Below are 21,640 nucleotides of genomic sequence, written 5' to 3'. Positions count from 1 at the left end.
TTAATTTTGTGTGCTGCTACCTGTTGAATGGGTTTATCAAATAAAGGAATTTTTCTGGTAGATTCTTTATGATCTTTTAATAAAGGTTATTAGCCGGTAGGTGGTGGCACACGCCTTTAATCCCAGCACTAAAAAGGCAGAGGCAGGTAGATCTCTGTGAGTTCGAGGCCAGCCTGATATACAAGAGCTAGTTCCAGGACAGGCTCTAAAACTGTCTTGAAAAAAAAAAAGATTAACAAATCTGATGAATTTTTGGCCAAATTAACCAAAAGAAAGAGAGATAGAGAACCCAAATGAATAAAGTCAGAAATGGACACAGAAAGACAATTATCACATGTACTCACTCATAAGTGTTTTTTAAACATAAAACAAAGAAAACCAGCCTAAAACCACAATCCCAGAGAACTTAGACAACAATGAGGACACTAAAAGAGACTTACATAGGTCTAATCTACATGGGAAGTAGAAAAACACAAGATCTCTTGAGTAAATTGGGAGCATGGGGACCTTGGGGGAGAGTTGAAGGGGTGAGGGAAGAGGCAGGGAGGGGAGCAGAGAAAAATGTACAGCTTAATAAAAATCAATTAAAAAGAAGAAGAAATAAAGTCAGAAATAAAGAAGGAAGCCATACATAAATCCTGAGAAAATTTAGAAAATCATATTCCATTGAGGAACTGGAGAGATGGCTCCGCTGGCAAGAGCCCTGGCTGCTCTTGCAGAGGGCCTGGGTTCAGATCCTAGCCCGCATGGCAGCTCACAACTGTTTGTAACTCCAGTCTTGGGGATCTGACGTCCATAGCCACTGCATACATGTGGCGTACAGACATACATACAGGCAGAACAAAAATACTCATAAAAATAATAAATATATAAAAATTTTAAAACCTACATTTCACTAAACTGGAAAGCTTATAGAGAAGAAAAAAATTCTAGATACATATGACCTATCAAAATTAAATCAAGATGAAGAAAAAAATTTAAATAGATTCATAACAACCAATGAGATAGAAGCAGTAATTTAAAATCCCTAACTAAAAAAAAGCCCAGGGCCAGATGGATATAGCACAGAATTCTAGCAGGCCTTCAAATAACATATTTAGCACCAGTATCCCTCAAATATGCCTTAAAATAGAAAAGGAGGGAACATTTACAAAGTATTTTTATGAAGCCAGTATTACCCTGCTACAAAAACCAGACAAAGCTCCAATAACAAAAAAAGAAAAGAAAATTATAGTCCAATCTCTCCAATGATGTATACGCCAAAATTCTTAATAAAATAACACAATTCACCATCCACCCCTTCATGATAAAAATCCCATAGAAACCAGAGCTATAGAGGCAAAGCTCAGTATAATAAAGGCAATTTACGAGAAGCCAACATCATGCTAGATGTAGAAAAGCCGAAAGCATTTCCACTAAAATTAGGAACAAGACAAGGATCCCTCTCTCCATTTCTGTTCGCTATAGTGCTTGAAGTCTTAGCTAGAGCAGAAAGACAGGCAGAGGATCTCAAAGGGATACAAGAGAGAGGTCAAACTCTCCCCGTTTTCGTTAGCTATGACTCCATGTGTTAAAAGCTCTTCAGAACTCTCGGGAGAAGTACTTATTTGTTATTTTCTTCTCTACTTACTTGATGCTAATTGCTAAGTTGTCCATACTCCACTGAGTAAATTCATAGATAAATTATGTTCGGCCTGGATAAAACTAGCCTTCAGATTGGTATCTTCATCCTAGCATCGAATGAAATCAAGGACATAGTAGGTGCCAAGTGAATACCAGTAAAAACTAACAAAAAATAATTAAAGCGTAATATACGAGGGCCTAGAGAGGAATACACGTAACTACCACCTTTGGACTGATATTTGGAAGTAGTTATTCTTTTAGCTGGGGTTAAGTCAGTAGTGATAGCATTTTATTCATTATAACAGGAAGAATATTGAAATCTACTTTCATTGATCACTTACTATATACCAAACACTGTGCTAAATATTCTTATATCACTGATCCAGCCATTGTAATAAACTCTGTAAGACAGAGACTAAGTTACTGTCGTATTGCTGTGAAGAGACACCATGACCAAGGTGACCTATAAAAGAAAGCATCTAGTTGGGTCATGCTTACAGTTTCAGAGGGTGAGCTTATGACCTCCATGGCAGGGAGTATGGTGATGGTGCAGGAACTGAGAGCTCACCCACAAGTTAGAGGTGGGTGGGGTAGAAAGATGGGAGAGAGGGAGGGAAGGAGGGAGAGACAGAGAAACAGGGAGAGAGAGACTGAGTCTGAAGTGGGCTTTTGAAACCTCAAAGCCCATCCCCAGTGACACACTTTTTCCAACAAGGTCACTCCTCCTAATCCTTCCTAAAACACTTCCACCAACTAGGGACCAAGCACTCAAATACATGCGCCTACGGGGACTTTTCTCATTCAAACCACCAGAGAGACTGCACTGCTCACTCTTCTACTGAAATAAACAGTCTAAAGAGGTTGAGAACTCAGTCAATCCCAGAGGACTAGTAAGTGAGGGCCAGTCTCCTGAATGCCTTGGCTATGCCCATACTATGCAGAAAACCAGACAGCACCGGGAGGTGGTAGCACACGCCTTTAATACCGGCACTCGGGAGGCAGAGGCAGGCGGACCTTTGTGATTTCGAGGCCAGCCTGGTCTACAAGAGCTAGTTCTAGGACAGGCTCCAAAGCCACAGAGAAACCCTGCCTCAAAAAAAAAAAGAAAGAAAGAAAGAAAGAAAGAAAGAAAGAAAGAAAGAGAAAAGAAAAGAAGAAGAAAAGAAAACCAGACAGAAGAAAGGGGAAGGAAATGAATTAAAGCAAAATATCATGACATAGGTGTGTGTACACAATTTTTAAAATCCCTAGCATCTTTTTTGTTGTTGTTGTTTTTTCAAGACAGGGGTTTCTCTGGCCTTCCTTCCTCACCTCCTCACCATTGAGGAAATGTCTTCCCTCTGCAGAAAGCACTTGGCAATTTGCTGAGTTGAACTAAAGGCACTTGTGACCCCCTCATGTTTTTCTCTGAAGTCTTCTTAATTCACTATATAGAATTAACCTGAGGGTCTGGTCTGGGCAGACTAGCTAAATAAATGGTTTCTTATAATCCATGAATGTGCCTGAAGTTTTAGAATTTGAAACCAGAATAATTTAATCTGTTTACTTTGTATTTGAATAGATAGATTGTAAAAAAAAAATCTTGAAGAAGAGGAGGAGAAGGAAGAAGAAGAAAGAAGGAGGAGGAAGAGGAAGAAGGAGGAAGAGGCAGAAAGAGAAGGAGAAGAGGAAGAGGAAGCTGCCAGCAACAGAGCAACTGGAGAGATGACTCAGACTTAAGAACACTGGCTGCCCTTGCAGAGGACCCGGGTTTGATTCCCAGCACCCACAGAGCGGCTCTGAACATCGGAACCCCATTTCCAGAGTATCTGATGCTCTCTTCTGACCCCACATGCCCCAGGCAGGACATGGTACAGGTTATACATTCGGGAAAACACTCACATGCATAAACATTTGTGTTTTTCTGTGTAACTGTCCTAGAACTCACTCTGCAGACCAGACTAGTCTTTACCTCTACCTAGGATTAGGAACTGAGATTAAAGACATGTGTCACCACTGCCCATCTTAAAAAAAATTAAAATAAGTTCTTCATACAAGTAGGCAGTAAACTAATAATAGAAGAAACGAGAGAACAAGGACTCTCTCAGGACACCGGCACGCACGGAAACTGGTAGGTGACTTGGGACTAGAGAACTGATAGGCCTGTATTGCATGACTAGGAGGAGGCCAGGAAAGAACCAGTGCTTTCCAGATGCATTGAATGTGAGGAATATACTAAGAACAGGTGTTTTCACCTTCATTAGAATTATTTGGCAAGAAATAGCAATAGGTTCCTAAAAATTAAAGCAATGAAAAAAAATCAGTGTTTTCTCCAAAAATCATCTAAAACAGAGAGCGGGAAAAACTAAAAGAAATAGAATCATAGTTTACAACTTGGATGGGCAGTGGGCATTTATTGCTCAGTCGTCACAACGTATGCTCAATAGGATTTAACTTACTTGTGATACAACGTATGGGAGACGTCAAAGGACAGACTTCTCCACTACGGTTCAGGCAAGACCTTTGCTCCTTGCAGCTATTTCTAATCACTGTCATAGAACTTGACGTTAGCCCCTAATTCTTTCTCCCCTTCCCCTACATAAAACCCAGGTTATCCAAACAATGGCTGGTAACCTGTGAGAACAGGTCCTCTGTTTTCTACAAGCCGTCCTTGAACTCTATCTGAAGGCTACAGAACTGTTTCGGGTACTTAGGCTCATGTCCTAGAAAATATTTAGCTATCTTTCACCAGATGCTGATAGAAGCTTTCATGGAGAGAAAGAGAGAGAGAGAGAGAGAGAGAGAGAGAGAGAGAGAGAGAGAGAGAGAGAGAGAGAGAGAGCCACAGAGCATGCGTGGAAGTCAGGGGCCTGCTAAAGAAACTGGTTCTTGGGCTGGAGAGATGGCTCAGAGGTTAAGAGCACTGGCTGCTCTTCCAAAGGTCCTGAGTTCAATTCCCAGCAACCACATGGTGGCTCACAACCATCTGTAATGAGATCTGGCACCCTCTTCTGGCCTGCAGGCAGACACACAGACAGAATATTGTATACATAATAAATAAATATTTAAAAAATAAAAAGAAACTGGTTCTCTTGTTTGAGGCAGGGTCTCTTTGTTTTGTCATTGTGCTGTGTATTGTAGATTAACTGAGATTAACTAGAGCTTTCTGGGAATTCTCCAATCTCTGCCTTCTACATCCTTAGGACTGCTGGGGTTACGCACACATGCGCCACCAGTTCTGGCTTTTACATAGCTTCTGGGGATTGGAACACAAGTCTTCAGGCTTACATGTCAAGCCTGAAACTGTGTCCCTGGCCCCAGTGCCTGCCATTATCAGATAAAGGGGTTTACTAGTGAGGCTGTACTTGAACTTCATCTACAAACTATATTGAAAAAACTGGAGGAAGTGAATTGGAAGGAGTGGAGCAAGAGAATGAATTCCTTACCCATAATAAAAGTAACTCAGTAGGCTACGTCTAAAACTGCTAAATCAAACCCCAGCAACAACTTGGATATAGGAAGGCAAGTGATCAAACTGCTAAATACTGAAAAAACAACTAAAAATTATATTTGGGGAGTATGAATATTATTATTACAATCTTTAAATGTGATTTAAATTATTAAAATTAAATGGACATATTATTTTGATGACAATTTAAACAATATTTTGAAAATTAAAAAGATAAAGTTGTAATCACATAATGAAAGTGTGTCTATGAATTCTTTTAATGAAATGATTCTAACAAATAACAAGTAGAAAGCTTCCTGGGAGCCTAAAGATTGGGCAGAAATGTCTAGCAGGCATCTAGCTCAGCAGACCCAGAGGAGAGAGAGCTGCAACCTCCTACATCACATAACTGGGAGCAGAATGCACTGCCTTTCCTTGGGCACTCCATTCCCCCAGGGATTCTCTAAATCACAGTTCTTCTTTTTGCTAACTATGGTACTTAGTCTTTGCTTAGAAAGTGTCACTAAGGCTGGAGAGATGGCTCAGTGGTTAAGAGCACTGGCTGCTCTTCCAAGGGTCCTGAGTTCAATTCCCAGCAACCACATGGTGGCTCACAACAATCTGTAATGAGATCTGGTGTCCTCTTCTGGCTTGCGGGCATACGTGGAGGCAGAATATTGTTTACATAATAAGTAAATAAATAAATCGTTAAAAAAATTAAAAAGATGAAAGAAAGAAAGTGTCAGTAGCAGGGGCTGGAGACAAGGCTCAGCAGTTAAAAGCATATATATACCTCTTTTCCAGAGGACGAGTTCAGTTCCTAGCACCCACATCAGGCGGCTCACAACAACTCCAGGGCAACAGACTCCTTTGGGCATCCACACTCACATGCACACACCCCTGCTACACATAAACACATAATTAGAAAAAAAAACAAATCTTGTTTTTTAGTGCCAGGGCTCTAGCCAAGAATGAAAGGAGAATTCTTTTTAGATCCTGCTTAGGCTGCTTGGCGGTCCTTCCATGTTACCCCTTTATCCTCAGTGTTATTCTCCGTCCACTTTGTCCTGGTCTGTTTTCTCCTCGCTTGAGATTCTTCCCTTGCAGCTCCTCTCCTTCCTGTCCCAAGCTCGTCCACCACCCTACTTCAACTCCTTCTCACCCTCATTTCCTCTAAGGCTTGACTGATACCCACCTTCATAAGCCCGCCAAATGACATATTTTTGTTTTGATTTTCCAGGTGGCTAACTGAAATCGTTTGTCCTTCGCCTGCTACTTGCCCCCCTGGACAACTGGTCAGTATTCTGTAGTGCAGGGGCTGAGTTAACTTTGGAGCTAATCGAAGTCACTTAAGAACTGCAGTAGACTTCATCCCAGCTGTAGACTATCAAGACCAAGTTTGCTTCTGAGATTTATAACAGCTCCCAGAATACCAGGCAATGAATGAAGTTTCTTTAACCCTAGAGAAATACGGTTGAATTTAAGTCGATTTTAATTTTTAAGATCCCCCAAATGGAGCTCTGTATGTGGCTGAAAACACGGCTTTACTCAGACAAAAATCTTGGTGTTTCCCCCTTTGATGCCGTGGCTAAAAGCTTTCAAAATGTTCACTCATATACTACCAGTGTGTGAGATCGATGTCTAGAAATCAGAGCAATGACGGCTGTTGATTTTTTTCCCTAAAGGCACCAACATTTGCTGATGACAGAGTCTGAAGTGTGGCACCACTGTTTGTCCCAAATCAAGTCTCCTAAACTAAAACCTTAGCGAAAGCTAAGGGAGATCGTAGAGAATTCTATAACCTATTTGTAATCATGACTGGGAAATTTAGATTCATACAAACCTGTCTTTATTTTAAATACAGCTTAAATAAGGAAAAGCATACAGTTCAGCCCCAAATCCCAGCCACATTTCTCCCTAACAGAAAAAGGCCTTTCTTGAAAGTTTTTCCACGCTTACCACTTAATAGTGGTCAGTCCAAAAATAAATGCCTGAGAGCTTCACAAGCACACCCAACAGCCCACCGAACACCAGTCGGTGGAGAACGAGGCTTGGCTTTTTCCCCAGTAGCCTCTGCCAGGCCCCCCACCTACATTCTCCAGCTCGTAATTAGAAAGCTAATTAGAATTCCAAATTTAGCCGCTAAATAGAGAGGACAGCCCGGTCCCAGGCCAGGATTCCTTGACCCTCAAAACAGCTCCTCTGTCCTCCGTTAGTGTGGGAAGAGAGCGGGCGCTTCGGAATGAGGGCCCTTTGACTTCCTGGGGCAGTGTTTACTTGTTTGTCTGAGAGGCTGAGAGGGAGCGTCTGCGCACAAACTGTAAATTTAAAAAATAAAATAAAATAAAAACGCCACAAAAACATGGCGTAGAGTTTAACTACTAAGGAAAAGAAACTTAATCTTTTTATGAATTCGGTTACTGCCTTGGCGACGGGAGGGGATATGTTCCCTTCAGGAACAGTTCCTGGTTCCAGCCAGCAGCCTCTCTAAGTGCAGGGCGCCTTCTTCAGTTACCATGGCAACCAAAAAAATTAGAAGGGCTTTTGCAACACTAACAGAAACCATCTCCCGAAGTGCTTCTGTGAATCACACTGAATGCTGATGAGGCAAACTGTGTATACGAATTTTCAAACATTTTTTTTAAATCCCCATTACGATAAACAAATACCCATTTTACATTCCCGTTTGAAATCGGAACTTGGAACAAACTTTTGTTCGTCTGGTTTTGTTTGTTTTCCTTTGGATGCCCCAGGCCCCACAGTGCAAACGCGATTTGTTTAAACTCCCAAACTTGTCTGACTTACACGGTGAGCATTTACAATGTGATTCATTTGCCCTTGTTTTGAAATGGGGGGGTGGGGGTGGGCTTAACATAGGACCAGCCCTCGTGTCTGCAGCACTCCGGAGGGGGAAAAACTGGAAAAGGGAGAGAGTAACGGTGAAAAAGAGAAGGAGGAAGAGAGGGGAAGGGGAAAAATCGATCTGTTGGTTTCTCCATCGGAACCAATGGGTTCTGCTTGCAGAAGGCGTTTTGACTCTGTTGAGGTCCCTTCCTGGTTTTATCTCCGGTTCCTCTACCTCTATCATAATAATCCTGGAGAGATACCCGGGAAGAAGTTCCTCCTTACTTTGTTGGGTCTTCCCAAAGAAGCACCTTTTTCTAGGGAGGATTCTGGTGCCTGGTGTCCTTGAGGATTCGTGCCACCCACTTCCCTGGGCCACACCTGTGAGAAGTTGCGTCCACTGCTAATCCAGGACTCACAGGTGCTCGCTCAAGCCTAGTCACAAATTTACAGATTTGGGCTGGTATCACGCGCCTGTGGTCCAGGGAAGCGGTGTGTGCACGGGAGGCGCTCGGCTACCCTCTGGCTCACGTGTGGGCACGCACACAGACACGGGTGACCGCACTGTACACACAGAGCGGTGCACACGAGACCAGGGCCCCGCACACAGGGCTGAGAGCCAGTGCCCCGGTGCCAATGTCCCCTTCTTCAGTTTGCTGATTGACCCGGTGGTGCAAGTCCCCAGGAGCGCTTAACCTTCTCCTAACCTCACTTCACCGCCACCGCTGATCAGAAATGTGTCTCCCTTTCTCCCTTGCGGTCCTGAAGAAGTGCCTCTTTCTAACCACGCACATCTGTAGCCTAAGGGTGGCGAGGCTGGCGCGACCCGTGCGCTGGCTACGAGCCCCGCTTACCTCTGTCGTGAGGCCGCCTGGGGAGCTCGCTGAGCTGCCGGATGCGGCGCACAAGTAGGCGCTGGAGTCGGCTCGTAGGTGTCCCAGGGCGCAGACGTCTGGATCGCTCCTAAGGCTCAGCGAACTGTGCTGAGCAGCAGATCTGACCCACAGGGCCGAGGCAAAGCCCGCTGCCTGTCTGTTCCAGGCTCCGCCACCAGAGCCCAGTGCCCCTCAGCGTCCTGAACAGGACCAATCCCGAGCTGGGGGCTGGCTTTGGGGAGCCTGGAAAGGAGACTGGATGGCCACCAGGACGCGCGCGACGCGGGCCTGGTCCTGGCAGGCTGGTTTCTATGGCAGCCAGGAGGGAGGAGCGGAAGGGAGGGAGTGTGTAGTTGTGTTGCGGGGGGGGGGGGGGGGGGGGACACCCACGGCAGACTTTCCGTGACGGGTTTCGGGCCTGCTGCACAGTGGATCCCTCCTGGAGCGAGGATGGGAAGCGGAGACGCAGCAGAAAAACCACACAACGGAACCCCTTGCTATTGAATGAACAGTTCCTATGCATTCTCGACCGAGCCTTCTCATTCCTTGCCTCTAAATGACCGCGACACAACCCTGTGATCCTTCCAACAGAGCAGGGACTTCCGGCAAAGCACTGCGCGACCGCGACCGACAGCTCCTCCAGGTGAGTCTGGCAGGACTTAATCTTTGCAGATAGAAGTGGTCCTACTACCCCCTGCCTGGGTCCCTGACACTTGCCAGGCCTAGTTCTCAGGGTGCAGCTTAGTCCTGGCCCCCTTGTAGCCTGCCTACTCCTTGCTATGATACACTAGCTGGTCGTAGGTATAAAATGCTATTTCTCTAGTTTATAGACAAGGACGCCAAGTGATTGGATTGAGAGCAGATCTGGGAATTTGATTCAGAGGCCACAGAACGTAGAAGATAACGCCTGGCTTTAAAGTGCTTTATTGAATAGAGGAGGAAACCGAGTTCAGAAAACCCAGTCAACTTAGCAAGAGTCTCACACATGGTTTAATGGCCGAGCCAGATCGAGGGGTGCAATTTCAGTTCTGTAGGCAATTTGCCCACGTTCTCTTACTGCCTACCCCAAATATTCCCGAAGGCCAGAGCAGAATTACAAGAATCAAAACAATCTATGTCTAAAATCCTTATGAGGCAGAAATGGGGGGGAACAGAAGATTTTTTTTTCTATTTGCCAGACACTGTATTAAATAATTTTACAGACTAACTCCTCACACCAATTTGAGTGAGGTCTGGTGTTACTCAGGAAACTGAGGCAAAGAAAGACTTATAACCCAATCAATGCCCTGCGGAACCCTGGGGCTAGGACTGAAACCCAGGCCTGGGGACTCCAGACACAGGCAAGGCCCTTTCCTTCCAGCCTCCACCTCCTGTGTGCTCCTTAAAAAGGTCAGAAACAGTATGGCCAAGACAGGAAAACCTTGGACAGCTCCATGCACTGGCCATGCACAGGGAAGCCAAGACCCTGGAAGGACTGTTTCCTCAGACTTGTCATCTCTTGGTGGAGGGTAAGGGTTCTTTGCCTTAAAACAAAACAACAACAACCAAAAAAACCAGGAATCTTAAAGTACTGCATGCCACCACCAGCCTGTTTACTTCCTAAAACAATAAAATGAAAGATAAAGTGTCACATAAAAAAAAAAGATGCCGGTGGTGGTGGCAGCGCACACCTTTAACTTCATCACTTGAGAGGCAGAGGCAGGCAGATCTCTATGAGTTCGAGGCCAACCTGCTCTACAGAGTGAGTTCCAGGACAGGCCTAAAGCTACAGAGAAACCCTGTCTCGAAAAAGGAAAGGAAAGGAAGAAAGAAAGGGAGGGAGGAAGGAAGGAAGGAAGATATTTGAAGGGCCTCCTTTAAGTCTTAAAACATGCCAGTACATGGACTACCTTTTATTTTTTTGGTTTTTTGAGACAGGGTTTCTCTGTAAAACAGTTCCGTCTGTTCCGGAACTTGCTTCTTAGAGGCTGGCCTCGAACTCACATAGATTCACCTGCCTCTGCCTCCCAAGTGCTGGGATTAAAGACTTGTGCCACCAACGCTGGGCTTGTAGGAAAATTGTATAGAAACCTAGACCCTCAAATCCCAGACCAGACGTACAGGCACAGCGGGCAAAACCCTCACACTGTGCTCCCGCAGAGCAAGGAAAATGTGTAATCAGTCAGAGATTGCTCCTCAAGTGTGCTGACCAGAGCCCGCACCATCAGCTAGAGTCTCCTCTCTCCAAGTCAGACCTGTCTCTGTCCTTGGCATTCTGGGATCCCTTGGCCATAGAAGAGGGGAATACATTTGATTCTCTTAACTTGAAAAAAAAAATGTTGTTTTTCTCCTACAAAAGTCCGCTCAATAGTCAGGGTGATCTGGTCAGGAAGCTTGGAATGTTGAGGGATGGAATCAATGGCTAACTGGGTACTTTCATCTCAGGAGTTGGGACCCAGGTGTGTTCAGAATTCTACTTGTCTGTGCATTTGCTACTCAAGGACAAAGAGGGCCATTCTACCCTCATTTCCCAGTTACCCAGTAAGTTACCCAGGACACCACACCCACACTGATTGGGGCATTCCCACCTCTAGTTGTCCTTCCTCCTTCCCTCTTTGGTGACACTTGACACATCCTAGAAGAGAATGTGGACATTTCCCCTGACTGTAAATTATCATTACATAGTGGAATCTGCAACTTAAAGTGGTGCAGCCTAACCTGGGAAATTTTATTTCAGATCTGTGTACAACTCAAATCTGAGAACGCATGTCTTTGCAAAATTCGACAATGTTTTTGAATGGAAAAGATATTGTCTTAGTTTGGGCTGTATAACCAAATGCCCTTGGACATTTTCTTACCAATAGCTCTGCAGGTAAAAATCTGAGCTAAGGGAACCAATGTGGTCAAGTTCTGGAAACAGCAATTTTTTTTTTCTTTTACTTTTTTCTTTCTTTCTTTCTTTTTTTTTTTTTTAATGAGACAGGGTTTCTCTGTAGCTTTGTAGTCTATTCTGGAACTTGCTCTGTAGACCAGGCTTGCCTTGAACACACAGAGATCTATCTGCCTGTCTCTGCCTCCCAAGTCCTGGGATTAAAGGCGCACACCACCACCACTGCCTGGCTGGAGACAGGAATTTAATGGGCTACAGACTACCAGCTTCTCATTGACTCCTAAGAGGGAGGACCAGACAGTGTGCTGGAGTCTCTCATATTACTGTATTCTTGTGCACGAGGTTAGCTCTATTCTAATGACCTAATTATCTACCATAGACCTTTCTCCAAACACCAACAAACTAGGGGCTGCGATTTCAATGTATGAACTGGGGGTGGGGGACACACGAACATTTAATCCATCAGATCCCTTCCCAGTTTTTCTTTCCCTCTCAGAATCTCCTGATGGACATTAGATGTACCAGATCCTCTCCTTCTGTCTTGTCTTCTGTAGATTTTTGTCTTTGTGTGACATTTTAGGTAACTGGTTCCCATGGATTTTCTCTGTCTCTATCACTTGAGTCATAGCAAATCAGCCATCCAGCCTGGCAGCCTTTAGTACTTTGAGAAGGGAAATACAGCTAAGCCGGGGAGGAAAGTCTCCAAATGCCTACTTCTGTATTTTCTCAGAAGGGAGACAACTGAGGCTTAAAATTGAATCCCTTTTTCACAACAATTAGCATTTATTAATGTTGTTTCTTCTTAAACTTTACAAGAACCTTCTAAGAACTAACAGTGGGTCAGGCACGAAGGAGCATGACTTTAATCCCAGTACTCCAGAGATAGGGCAGACTGATCTCTGTGAGTTCAAGACCAGCCTCGTCTACACAGCAAGTACCAAGCCAGCTAAGCCTACAAGGAGAGGCCCTATCTCAAAAACAAAACAATAAAAAACCCTAGTATTGTTATGGTAATGAAGCATTTATCTGAAGCTTACCATAATTTATTTATTTATTAAATAAACTATATTCTGCCTGCATGTATGCTTGTACTCCAGAAGATGGCGCCAGATCTCATTTCGGATGGTTGTGAGCCACCATGTGGTTGCTGGGAATTGAACTGAGAACCTCTGGAAGAGCAGCCAGTGCTCTTAACCTCTGAGCCATCTCTCCAGCCTCCAGCTTACCATAATTTTGTTCTTTTAAAAAATTAATTGCAGGCGGGAGGTGGTGGCACACTTCTTTAATCCCAGCACTCGGGAGGCAGAGGTGGGCAGATCTCTGTGAGTTTGAGGCCTGTCTCAGAACACAAAACCAAAATTAATTGCATTTATTTTACTGATTTGGGGAGCGGCGCTTACACATGCCATTGTGCACATATAGAAGTTAAAGGAGACCTTGTAGGAGCCAGTTCTCTCCACTGACTATGTGGTTCCTAAGGGTTGAGCTCGGATGAATAGACTGAGCCATCTTGCCAGCCCCCATTTTTGGTTTTGTTACAGTCAAATCCAAGCAAAATTAAACTGAATTAAAACAATTGCCGTAATCCTATTTTTACAAAGTTCTCTCCGGTTCTCTTCTCTCCCCTCTTCCTCCTTCCTCTCCCAGAGATATCTGGAATGATTTTTATCTAATGTTAACACAGTATTTCTTTTTTTTTTCTAGACAAAGTCTCTCTGTACATCCCTGTCTGTCCTAGAACTCTACTTGTAGCCCAGGCTGGCCTTGAACTCACAGAGACGTGCCTGCCTCTGACTCCCAAGTGCTGGGATTAAAGGCACACACCTTTAGAATCTCATGATTCTAAATCACGTAACTTTTACTTTAGCAAATGTAACTCGACAGCAACAACAAAGAGCTGGGGATGTCAGTGACTAAGAGGCCACTCTGTAAGCTTTAGTTCCACCGATATTCTAGTTCTTCTTTTATCTTTAAAGCGGTTTTGTGAGGGACAGTGTACCTAACTGAGGAGGCCAGACATCAATGTTGGGTGTTCTCCACCACTCTCCACCTTACTGAGACAGCGTTTCTTACTTATTCTGGAGCTCTGGTTCCACTGGAATGGCTGGAGAGGCACACCCTGGGGTCCTCCTGTCTCTGTCTCCCAGCTAGGGTGATGGGACATGCTACCATGCCTAGCTTTTTACGTGGACGGTGGGAATCTAAGCCCAGGTCTTTGAGCAAAAAGCACTTTACTGTTGAGTGATCTTCCCAACCTTGGGTGTTTTTACTTCAGCTGTCCTGACTTTTAGTTTTAATTTCCTTCTTAATGGTTAACATTGAAATTTCTTACTAAAATGAAAATATAAGTAAAAAAAATGGAGAAAAAACTGATACTGAGAAAGGGCAGACTAATTAGCGTTATAAAATCTGAGTTGCTCCATTCTCACTGTTGTGGTAACTATCCTGCAAACTTCTCTTTACTTTCGGACTGGGGGACTGAACTCAGGACCTTACAGCGTATCAGGCAAGCACTCTTATCATAGAGGTATATCCCCAACCTCTCAAACTTTTCTTCAATGTGAAGCCAAGTATACTGATCAGTGTTGCAGGGAAACCAAGCTCCCCTTTTGAGGGCTTAGTGCTGTTAAACAGTTTAAAAAGAGACAATTTTATTAGAGTTCGTAATTCTCAGAAGCTGCTGGGAGAAGGGAGCTGGAAAAGAAAGAGAAGCCATGTCTTTTGCATTTACGTCTGAAAAACTTGGGTGTGTTTAGCAATGGAAATTGTCAAACAGTTCCACTGTCAAGAGGGGGCTTCGGTAAACAGAGAAAGCCCAGAATGTCAGGAAGCGCATACTCAGGTTTTTGGGCAATATCCAAAAGAGAACAATAAAAAGAAGTTACACTTTTCTGGGTTAGAACTCAGAAAAGCAGATAGGCTAAGCTGCACAGAGGGCCGGTCTGCTGGGGAGGGTAAATGTGCTCTTTCACTGACAGGTAGGACTTGACATTTTCAGACCAATGCATGTGACTTACCAAGAAGCAACAGGAGTGTTAACTGGTCAATTAGTCTGATTCTTTTGCAACACAGAATGTCTTGCTTGGTATGAAAAAGTCCGTGCCTGTGCCTGTTGCGGTCCACACGACAATGAAAAGCTACCATGAACGATAGGAAACAGAAAGTTTATTGCTAGAGTAACACGTGGCTGCTCTATCTATCAACGTCTCTCAAAGTCGTCCTGAGCTGAAGACACAGCGCTGCTTTAGCATAGTCAGAGCACTGGACTTGATCCCCAGGTACCGAAAACACAAAGCAACACCCCAGACTCACATTCATTCCACTGGCTGATCGACTGCTTCCTGTCCTGTCCCTATGTCAGTTGTTCACCAAAGTGTGACCCCCAATACCGACAGCCAGTGATATCTGGGAACTTGCTTAGCAATGCAAATTCCCAGGTGTTGGCTAACCCAGACCAACACAGTATTCCAGCTTGTACAATGTTTTAACGAGATCCAGTTAACTGCTAGACCACTGCCGTGTTACTGAAGTCTGTGTGCTGATTCAAATGCTGATGGGAAGGAAGTTAGGCTTAGTCCTGAACAGCATCCTGAGAGGACAGGAGGAGCTCGCTCCCACACTCAACTAAAGACAGTCGTAAGGAAGTACAGGGGGACCATGGGTAGTCGGCTGCACGCTGGGTGGCCTGTGTCATCCAAGGCTGCCTCTTTTCTTGTCGGTAACAAGCAAGCAACTTTGACTTCTTGGAGGCAGTCCCTGTAATTCTTTAGACAGATGAATTACTTTTCCCCAAGGTAAGTATCATCTTACACATTTGAAATAATCTAACAACCACCAGATATTCTGGGTTATGTAAATTTAAGGAACGATGCAATAATCTTTGGGAGTAACATGCAGTTACTTGGGCTGCAGTTTTCTTAGAATTTGGAATGCCAGTATAAGGGAAGAACCACCACTACACAGACGGTACAGCCTCAGAACAAGGAAATGAGGCAATTTGACAGCTTTATTGATCTCTTATCTCCTCTATTCCCAGTCCCATCAAAAGCTGGTGTAGGTTCCAGAAAGCAAGTAAGTATTTACCCTATGCTGTGTGCAAGCTGAAGCAAGAGTCTCTTTAGAGGTAACCACTTGAACATAGATTCTCACCACATCTAATAGCAAAGCCACGAGGTCACAGAGAAGTGTGTGGATGTATACATACGTAGGTGATTCATGACCGACAGCTACTGTTATAAACAAACTCTTCTTTCCCAGGCTACAATAATACCGAGCAAAGGTTATTTCAGCTAAATCACAAGAACGTCAAGGGGAAAAGATGCTGCCCACCAAGGGGCCGCTGGAGGGTAGCAAACACTGAGTAGAAGGCTAAGATGTCCTTTAAGTTCTGGCTATACAATAGATTTTGCCTAGGTCTTTTTCTCCCAGTGTAATTAATATATTAGCCTTAATGACTTCCAAGGCTAACCTCATTTCACACCCACATCAGTTCTAAGATTACTTTCAAGTGAACCCCTTAATGACCTCGCATTATCACTAAGACAACTCATGCTAAACCTCAGAAATAAATAAATTTAAACCCACCTTATAAATGTCTTCTGTAACTTAGGCTAACCCTTTGGCCTCACCGCCTGTACTAAAAACTGACTACAGGCGGGGAACCATGCTGAGGTCACCAGTGGGGCAGCCATGTTATCAGCCTCACTCAGACCACCTGAGAAAGCAGAGGACCTGTAGATAGATGGACAACTGTCAGTCCAGGTTCCAAAAGCTTCAGATAAGGGGGCCTGCAGGCTGGTGAAGACATCAGAGTGCCTGAGGAGGCGAACGGAACACAGAACTCCACAGCGTCACCCTTGTTCCGCGTCTCTTCTGATCCTTGTGTTTTAGGGGATTACTGAACTTTGGGGTGGCTAAGCATGAACTCTTACAGCCGGTTGGTTTTATTTGTCTCTGAAGTGAAGCACAGTGTGACTACTTCCAATGAACACCTTAATGACCACACTGTCCCTTCAGGCAACTCATGCTAACCTGAAGATGCAAATTAAATGTAAAGCACTTAATCTGGGGGATTCTGCTCTAAGCCTGGGTCATCAGGACCGAACTGCTGGACACCCACCCGGCTGGTGTCTGAGAACGACTCTTCAATGAGTAGGGGAGACATAAGCTCTAATGCAAACGCTGTACCCACAGATCTGCCGCCACACTCTAGGCCGAAGCGTAAAGCCCCCGTGGGAAATAAGTGGGAAAACCCTCTAGGAATAAGCACCCAATTTACTACTTAGAGCAAATATTTATCTGTTTTTAAGAGTTTGCTATATGCAAAATATCTTGCAAGAGGCAAAGCACTATTCATCTAACAGTTCAGTCACAGTGAGCTGTCTTCCTCCGTCTTTCCAGTTAAATCCAGCTGCGTTCCGAACATGCTAGCCTTTTGGGAAAGGAATGTGAGTTCTAGCTAGCCCTCTAACGTGCCAGATATGGAGACTTTAACCCTTTCAGCTGCCTTTGCCTCTGACCTCTATGTTGTGATCACAACCCTTACTATACTCAAGCTTTCCTACCTTGGCTCACTGCTCACGACACTGGGTGGTGACTGACGCATCTGCGGTCACGTTGGGGTTAAAACACACCCACAGCTCAGTCTGAAACACAGGTGTCACACACAACTCCTCAGGGTTTTCGAACTTCAAAGAAAATATAAATGAGCTTTGTTTGCAGTAGGCACTAAAGTACAAAACAGAGCAAACATACTTACGTCCCCAAGGTTTGAGCTTAATACAAACAACTCTCATATTCCTATCAAAATCTGTTGAGTGATTTCAAACACCTCTTCAGTATACTTTGTGATTTGGTACTACTTAATATCAAATATCAGGATTATCTAAAGTGTTATTTAGACTGATCCTTAAAACTTAAAAAAGTGGAGAAAATTGTTTAAAATAGGCACTACTAAAAAAATAATACCACTTCTTGTTGTGCCGTTAAAAACTACAAATAGGGGCTGGAGAGAAGGTTCAGCAGTTAATGCTGGCTGTTTGATTCCCAGCACGCCATGTGGAAGCCCACGACTATCTCTAACACCAGTTCAAGAATCTCTGGCTTCTGAAGCATCAGGCATGTACATGGTGTACATACATACAAGCAAAGCACCCACACATACAAGAGAATGACATCATTAAAAAGAAAAAAAGAGTCATGAACACATAATTTTAAAGTTTACTTTAAAATGTAAATATTTCCCAGTATATAACAGGTAAAGAAAATAGCATATTGATTTTGTGGTTGTTATGTTTTTATTTTCCAAGTAATACTGATTTAAAAATATTTACACACCTACTTTTAAGTCCACAGTTTAGCACTCTTATTTGTATGGCTTTAAAAGTCATAGCACAAAATCTTTACATTAAGGATTGGGGGAAAGAGTCCATTCAAAACAAAGCCTGATATATTATATACATACTTTCCTCTGTACTTTATTTTAAATACATTAATTTTAAAATGATGCTCATCTAGTTTTTTTCATCTGGTGGTAAAATACTAGTGCAACTTCTCGTCAAAATAAAGTTTACCACAGATGCAAATGAATTTTTCCAATTGAAAATGGCCCTTCAGCTGCCGTTAAATGAAAAATTTTCAATGTAACTTAAAGGAAAAAGAATTGGTAGTTGTCATTATAAGCAAAAATTTCAAGTCCCAGAGCAGTTTACAATGTTCCTTAAAACACAAACTTTGAAAGAACCAGAGATGTTTTACTGAAGTTTTGTTGGTTTTGAAAAGGCACAAGGGTGTTTTTTTTTCTTCCTTTTTTAACATCCTAGAAATTCTGCCACCACTGTTTCTGTTTCGGAGACAGCATTTGTAACCACTGGATAGACAAGAATGTTGTTCAAAATAAAGCCAGCCAGACCCCCAAATGTGAACTGCACAGTAACAATGCACTTCCCGCATGCAGCCTTGTGGTACCTACATACTCAGTTTCCTAACATGCATTAGAATACAAATACGTATTCTAATGGTTTATATGATTTTATAATATGCAAAGAATTTAAGGAAGGAGATGACCTGGGGAAGAGAATACGGAGACCCTGACCACAATGAAAATAGATGCATTCGTACCCAACTATATAATAAGAATATAATTCATTTAAGTTACCAGAAATATACTTCTCAAAGCTCTCACTCATTATGAGAAATATTCCCACTCTGTGGCATTAACTGGAAGGAAGGACATCAGTCTGTTTCCATAGAAACAGTTCAGCACAACAGGAAGTAGTTTTAACTTTGGTCCACTTATCTGATAGCTTAAGGTCACACTGCCCATCAGTTTACCCCAAATGTAAATTTAAAGATATAATTGTTATTTCATTCTAAAACCGGCATAGATGTTCTGTCATTCTCTGCTTCTCCAGCTTGGGAATACTCTCTTGGTTTGGTCTCTAACCCCTCGTCATCTTCGTGATCTTCCATGGCAGCCTCAGCAGCATCTGCATGGCTAGGCTCGCTCTCCTCTTGGCTCATGATTTCGGGGGTCATGTGATCCAAGTCAGCTTCCAGAAGCTCAGTTTGTACTTCAACTGGCATATGATTCACCCGTTCAACGTGCAGCTCTTCCACGTGCACTTCAGTCCCCTCTTCAGTCTGAATCCGACCCACTTCCAGGTAGCTCACCTGGACCTGCTCTGGAAGCTCACTGATGTGTGACTCGTGCACCTGGCTATCCTGGAGCAGATCTGGATGGACCTGTTCCACAGTGACTTGTGCGGAGTCCACCTGGACCTGAAGCAGTGGCAATACATGCACCTTCCCAACTTGCTCTATAATCGTCATTGACGTCACTGGTTCAGTCTGGACATGTGTTTCTACTGAAAGGACCTCTTCAGTCACAATACGTTCTGAAATATTGTGAGCGTCACTAAGATGCCTCCTTAATTCATTTCCTTGCATAAACCACAAGTCACACAGAGTACAATGGTTGGGTTTATCTCCAGTGTGTATTACCAAGTGATCTTTGAACTGGTCCCAGCTGTTAAACACACTGTTACAGACCTGAAATCACCAAACATAATATGTTAATAATACTTATAATCAAACTGAAGTAAACATGAATACATTTATTCTCCATAAAATATACTAAGGGGTTGAGGTTATCTAAATGAGAACCTGCCAAGCATAAACAAGGCACTGTACTGGGTCTAATCCTAAGCATCGACAAACAATGACAAAATAAACAAAACCCACAAAGAATAGAATAGAAGGGCTTGCCTAATATATATGTGGGATGTCCCGGGTTTAATCCCTAGGACTGGAAAAAAAAAAAAGAAAACAAACAAAAACTACACAAAACACTACCACCCACATTGGTAAACTGACCATCACAAAAATATTCTGAATATGGTTTCCAGTGTACCACGGGCAAAGCTATTTCCCACACTTGGTTTCATTTGATCTTTCAGCCCATACACCTAACAATTTACTAGATTCTGGAAACATTTTAGCATTGTTCCCTGTTAAGTAACAATACTATAGTTTTCCCCACAGTTTCAAAATTTAGACCCACTACATTATTTGGGACAAAAAATATACTAATCAGGGGAGACACAGCTGTTATCTTGCCTGCTTTCCCTGCCGCTTGCCCAGATGCTATTGAGTGTCCCTATGGTTAGGAATAACTACTTGTGGGAAGGCAAGATAGCTTAATGGTAAAAGCATGAGCCACAAGTCTGCGCACCTTAGTTTAACCTCTGGCGTCCACATGGTGAAAAAGAGAATAAACTCTTGCAAATTGTCCTCTGACCTCTACGCACTGCAGCATGTATGCCCAACTGCCAATAAGTAAATAAATTAAAGCACCCAAACCTGTTATTCCCCAAAACCAGGCAGGTGTAGTGGAACAAGCCTCAGCAGCCGCCTAGGCTACGACTGTCTTTAAACCTGCACGTCCATAGCACTTCTGTGGTTTCAGACTACTACTCAGGGCAACTCTTTTTTTTGTTGTTGTTGTTTTGTTTTTTCGAGACAAGGTTTCTCTGTGGCTTTGGAGCCTGTCCTGGAACTAGCTCTGTAGACCAGGCTGGTCTCGAACTCACAAGATCCGCCTGCCTCTGCCTCCCGAGTGCTGGGATTAAAGGCGTGCACCACCACCGCCCGGCTCAGGGCAACTCTTATTAACACTGATCATCTAGGGCTGAATGAAAACAAAAACATTTCATAATCATCAGGTGATGGTGGCACACACCTTTAATTCCAGCACTCAGGAGGCAGAGGCAGGAGGATCCCTTTGAGTTTGAGGCTAGCTTGATCTAAAAAGTGAGTTCCAGGGTAGCTAGTGCTGTTACAGAGAAACCCCGTCTGGAAACCTGCCCTCCCCCCCCCAAAAAAAAAAAACCCAAAACCATGGGGCTGGAGAGATGGCTCAGCGGTTAAGAACACTGACTGTTCTTCTAGAGGTCCTGAGTTCAATTCCCAGCAACCACATGGTGGCTCACAACCATCTGTAATGAGATCTGGTGCCCTCTTCTGGGGTGCAGGTATGCACACAGGCAGAACACTGTATACATAATAAATAAATAAATCTTAAAAACAAACACCTAATAATCCATACAAAGTAAACAGCCTTTTCTTTACTCCCACGTCTTTCTCCGGCTGTTTGCCTGAGATGGTGATACTCTGACTCGGAGTTGCATGCTGATTCACCACCACAACTTGTATCAAAAGTACATGTGCTGCCTGGTGGTGGCGCACGCCTTTAATCCCAGCACTCAGGAGGCAGAGACAGGCGAATCTGTGTAAATTTGAGGCCAGCTTGGTCTACAAGAGCTTTCCAGGACAGGCTCCAAAAGCTGTCTCAAAAAAACAAAAGGCCATGAGCTCCACCTGCCCTAGAAGACACTACAGTGACACAAGCGGGCAGCGCAACAGGAGACTGTCACCTACAAAGGTACATGCAAGAGCTGCACAAGCTAGAAAACAAAACAAAACCTCAGTGTTTAAGAATTTTAC

General features: G+C 43.6%; 3 protein-coding genes across 12 annotated transcripts in view; 1 reads left to right on the top strand and 2 right to left on the bottom strand.

Annotated features, from left to right (window-relative positions):
- Nucleotides 1–9,085, bottom strand: part of Nim1k (NIM1 serine/threonine protein kinase) — a 47,895-nt gene extending 38,810 nt beyond the window's left edge. Inside the window, exon 1 of one of the 4 annotated variants that reach the window (XM_075975988.1) lies at nt 8,749–9,085. The gene's annotated coding sequence lies outside the window, so the exon portion shown is untranslated. The remainder of the gene's footprint in view (nt 1–8,748) is intronic. The other 3 variants (XM_075975990.1, XM_075975987.1, XM_075975989.1) reach the window with 3 other exon arrangements.
- Tmem267 (transmembrane protein 267) overlaps nt 1–21,640 on the top strand; it is a 234,166-nt gene that overhangs the window by 132,078 nt on the left and 80,448 nt on the right. The window lies entirely within an intron of this gene.
- Nucleotides 17,844–21,640, bottom strand: part of Znf131 (zinc finger protein 131) — a 35,263-nt gene continuing 31,466 nt past the window's right edge. For all 7 annotated transcript variants that reach the window (XM_075975980.1, XM_075975984.1, XM_075975986.1 and 4 more), the window contains one exon: nt 17,844–19,687. In XM_075975980.1, coding sequence (XP_075832095.1) covers nt 19,004–19,687 — 684 coding nt within the window. In that variant the 3' untranslated portion in view covers nt 17,844–19,003. The remainder of the gene's footprint in view (nt 19,688–21,640) is intronic.

This window comes from Microtus pennsylvanicus, chromosome 6, assembly GCF_037038515.1.
Source record: "Microtus pennsylvanicus isolate mMicPen1 chromosome 6, mMicPen1.hap1, whole genome shotgun sequence".
In the NCBI taxonomy this organism is placed as follows: Eukaryota; Metazoa; Chordata; class Mammalia; order Rodentia; family Cricetidae; genus Microtus; species Microtus pennsylvanicus.
This window is presented reverse-complemented; position numbering and strand designations above follow the sequence as displayed.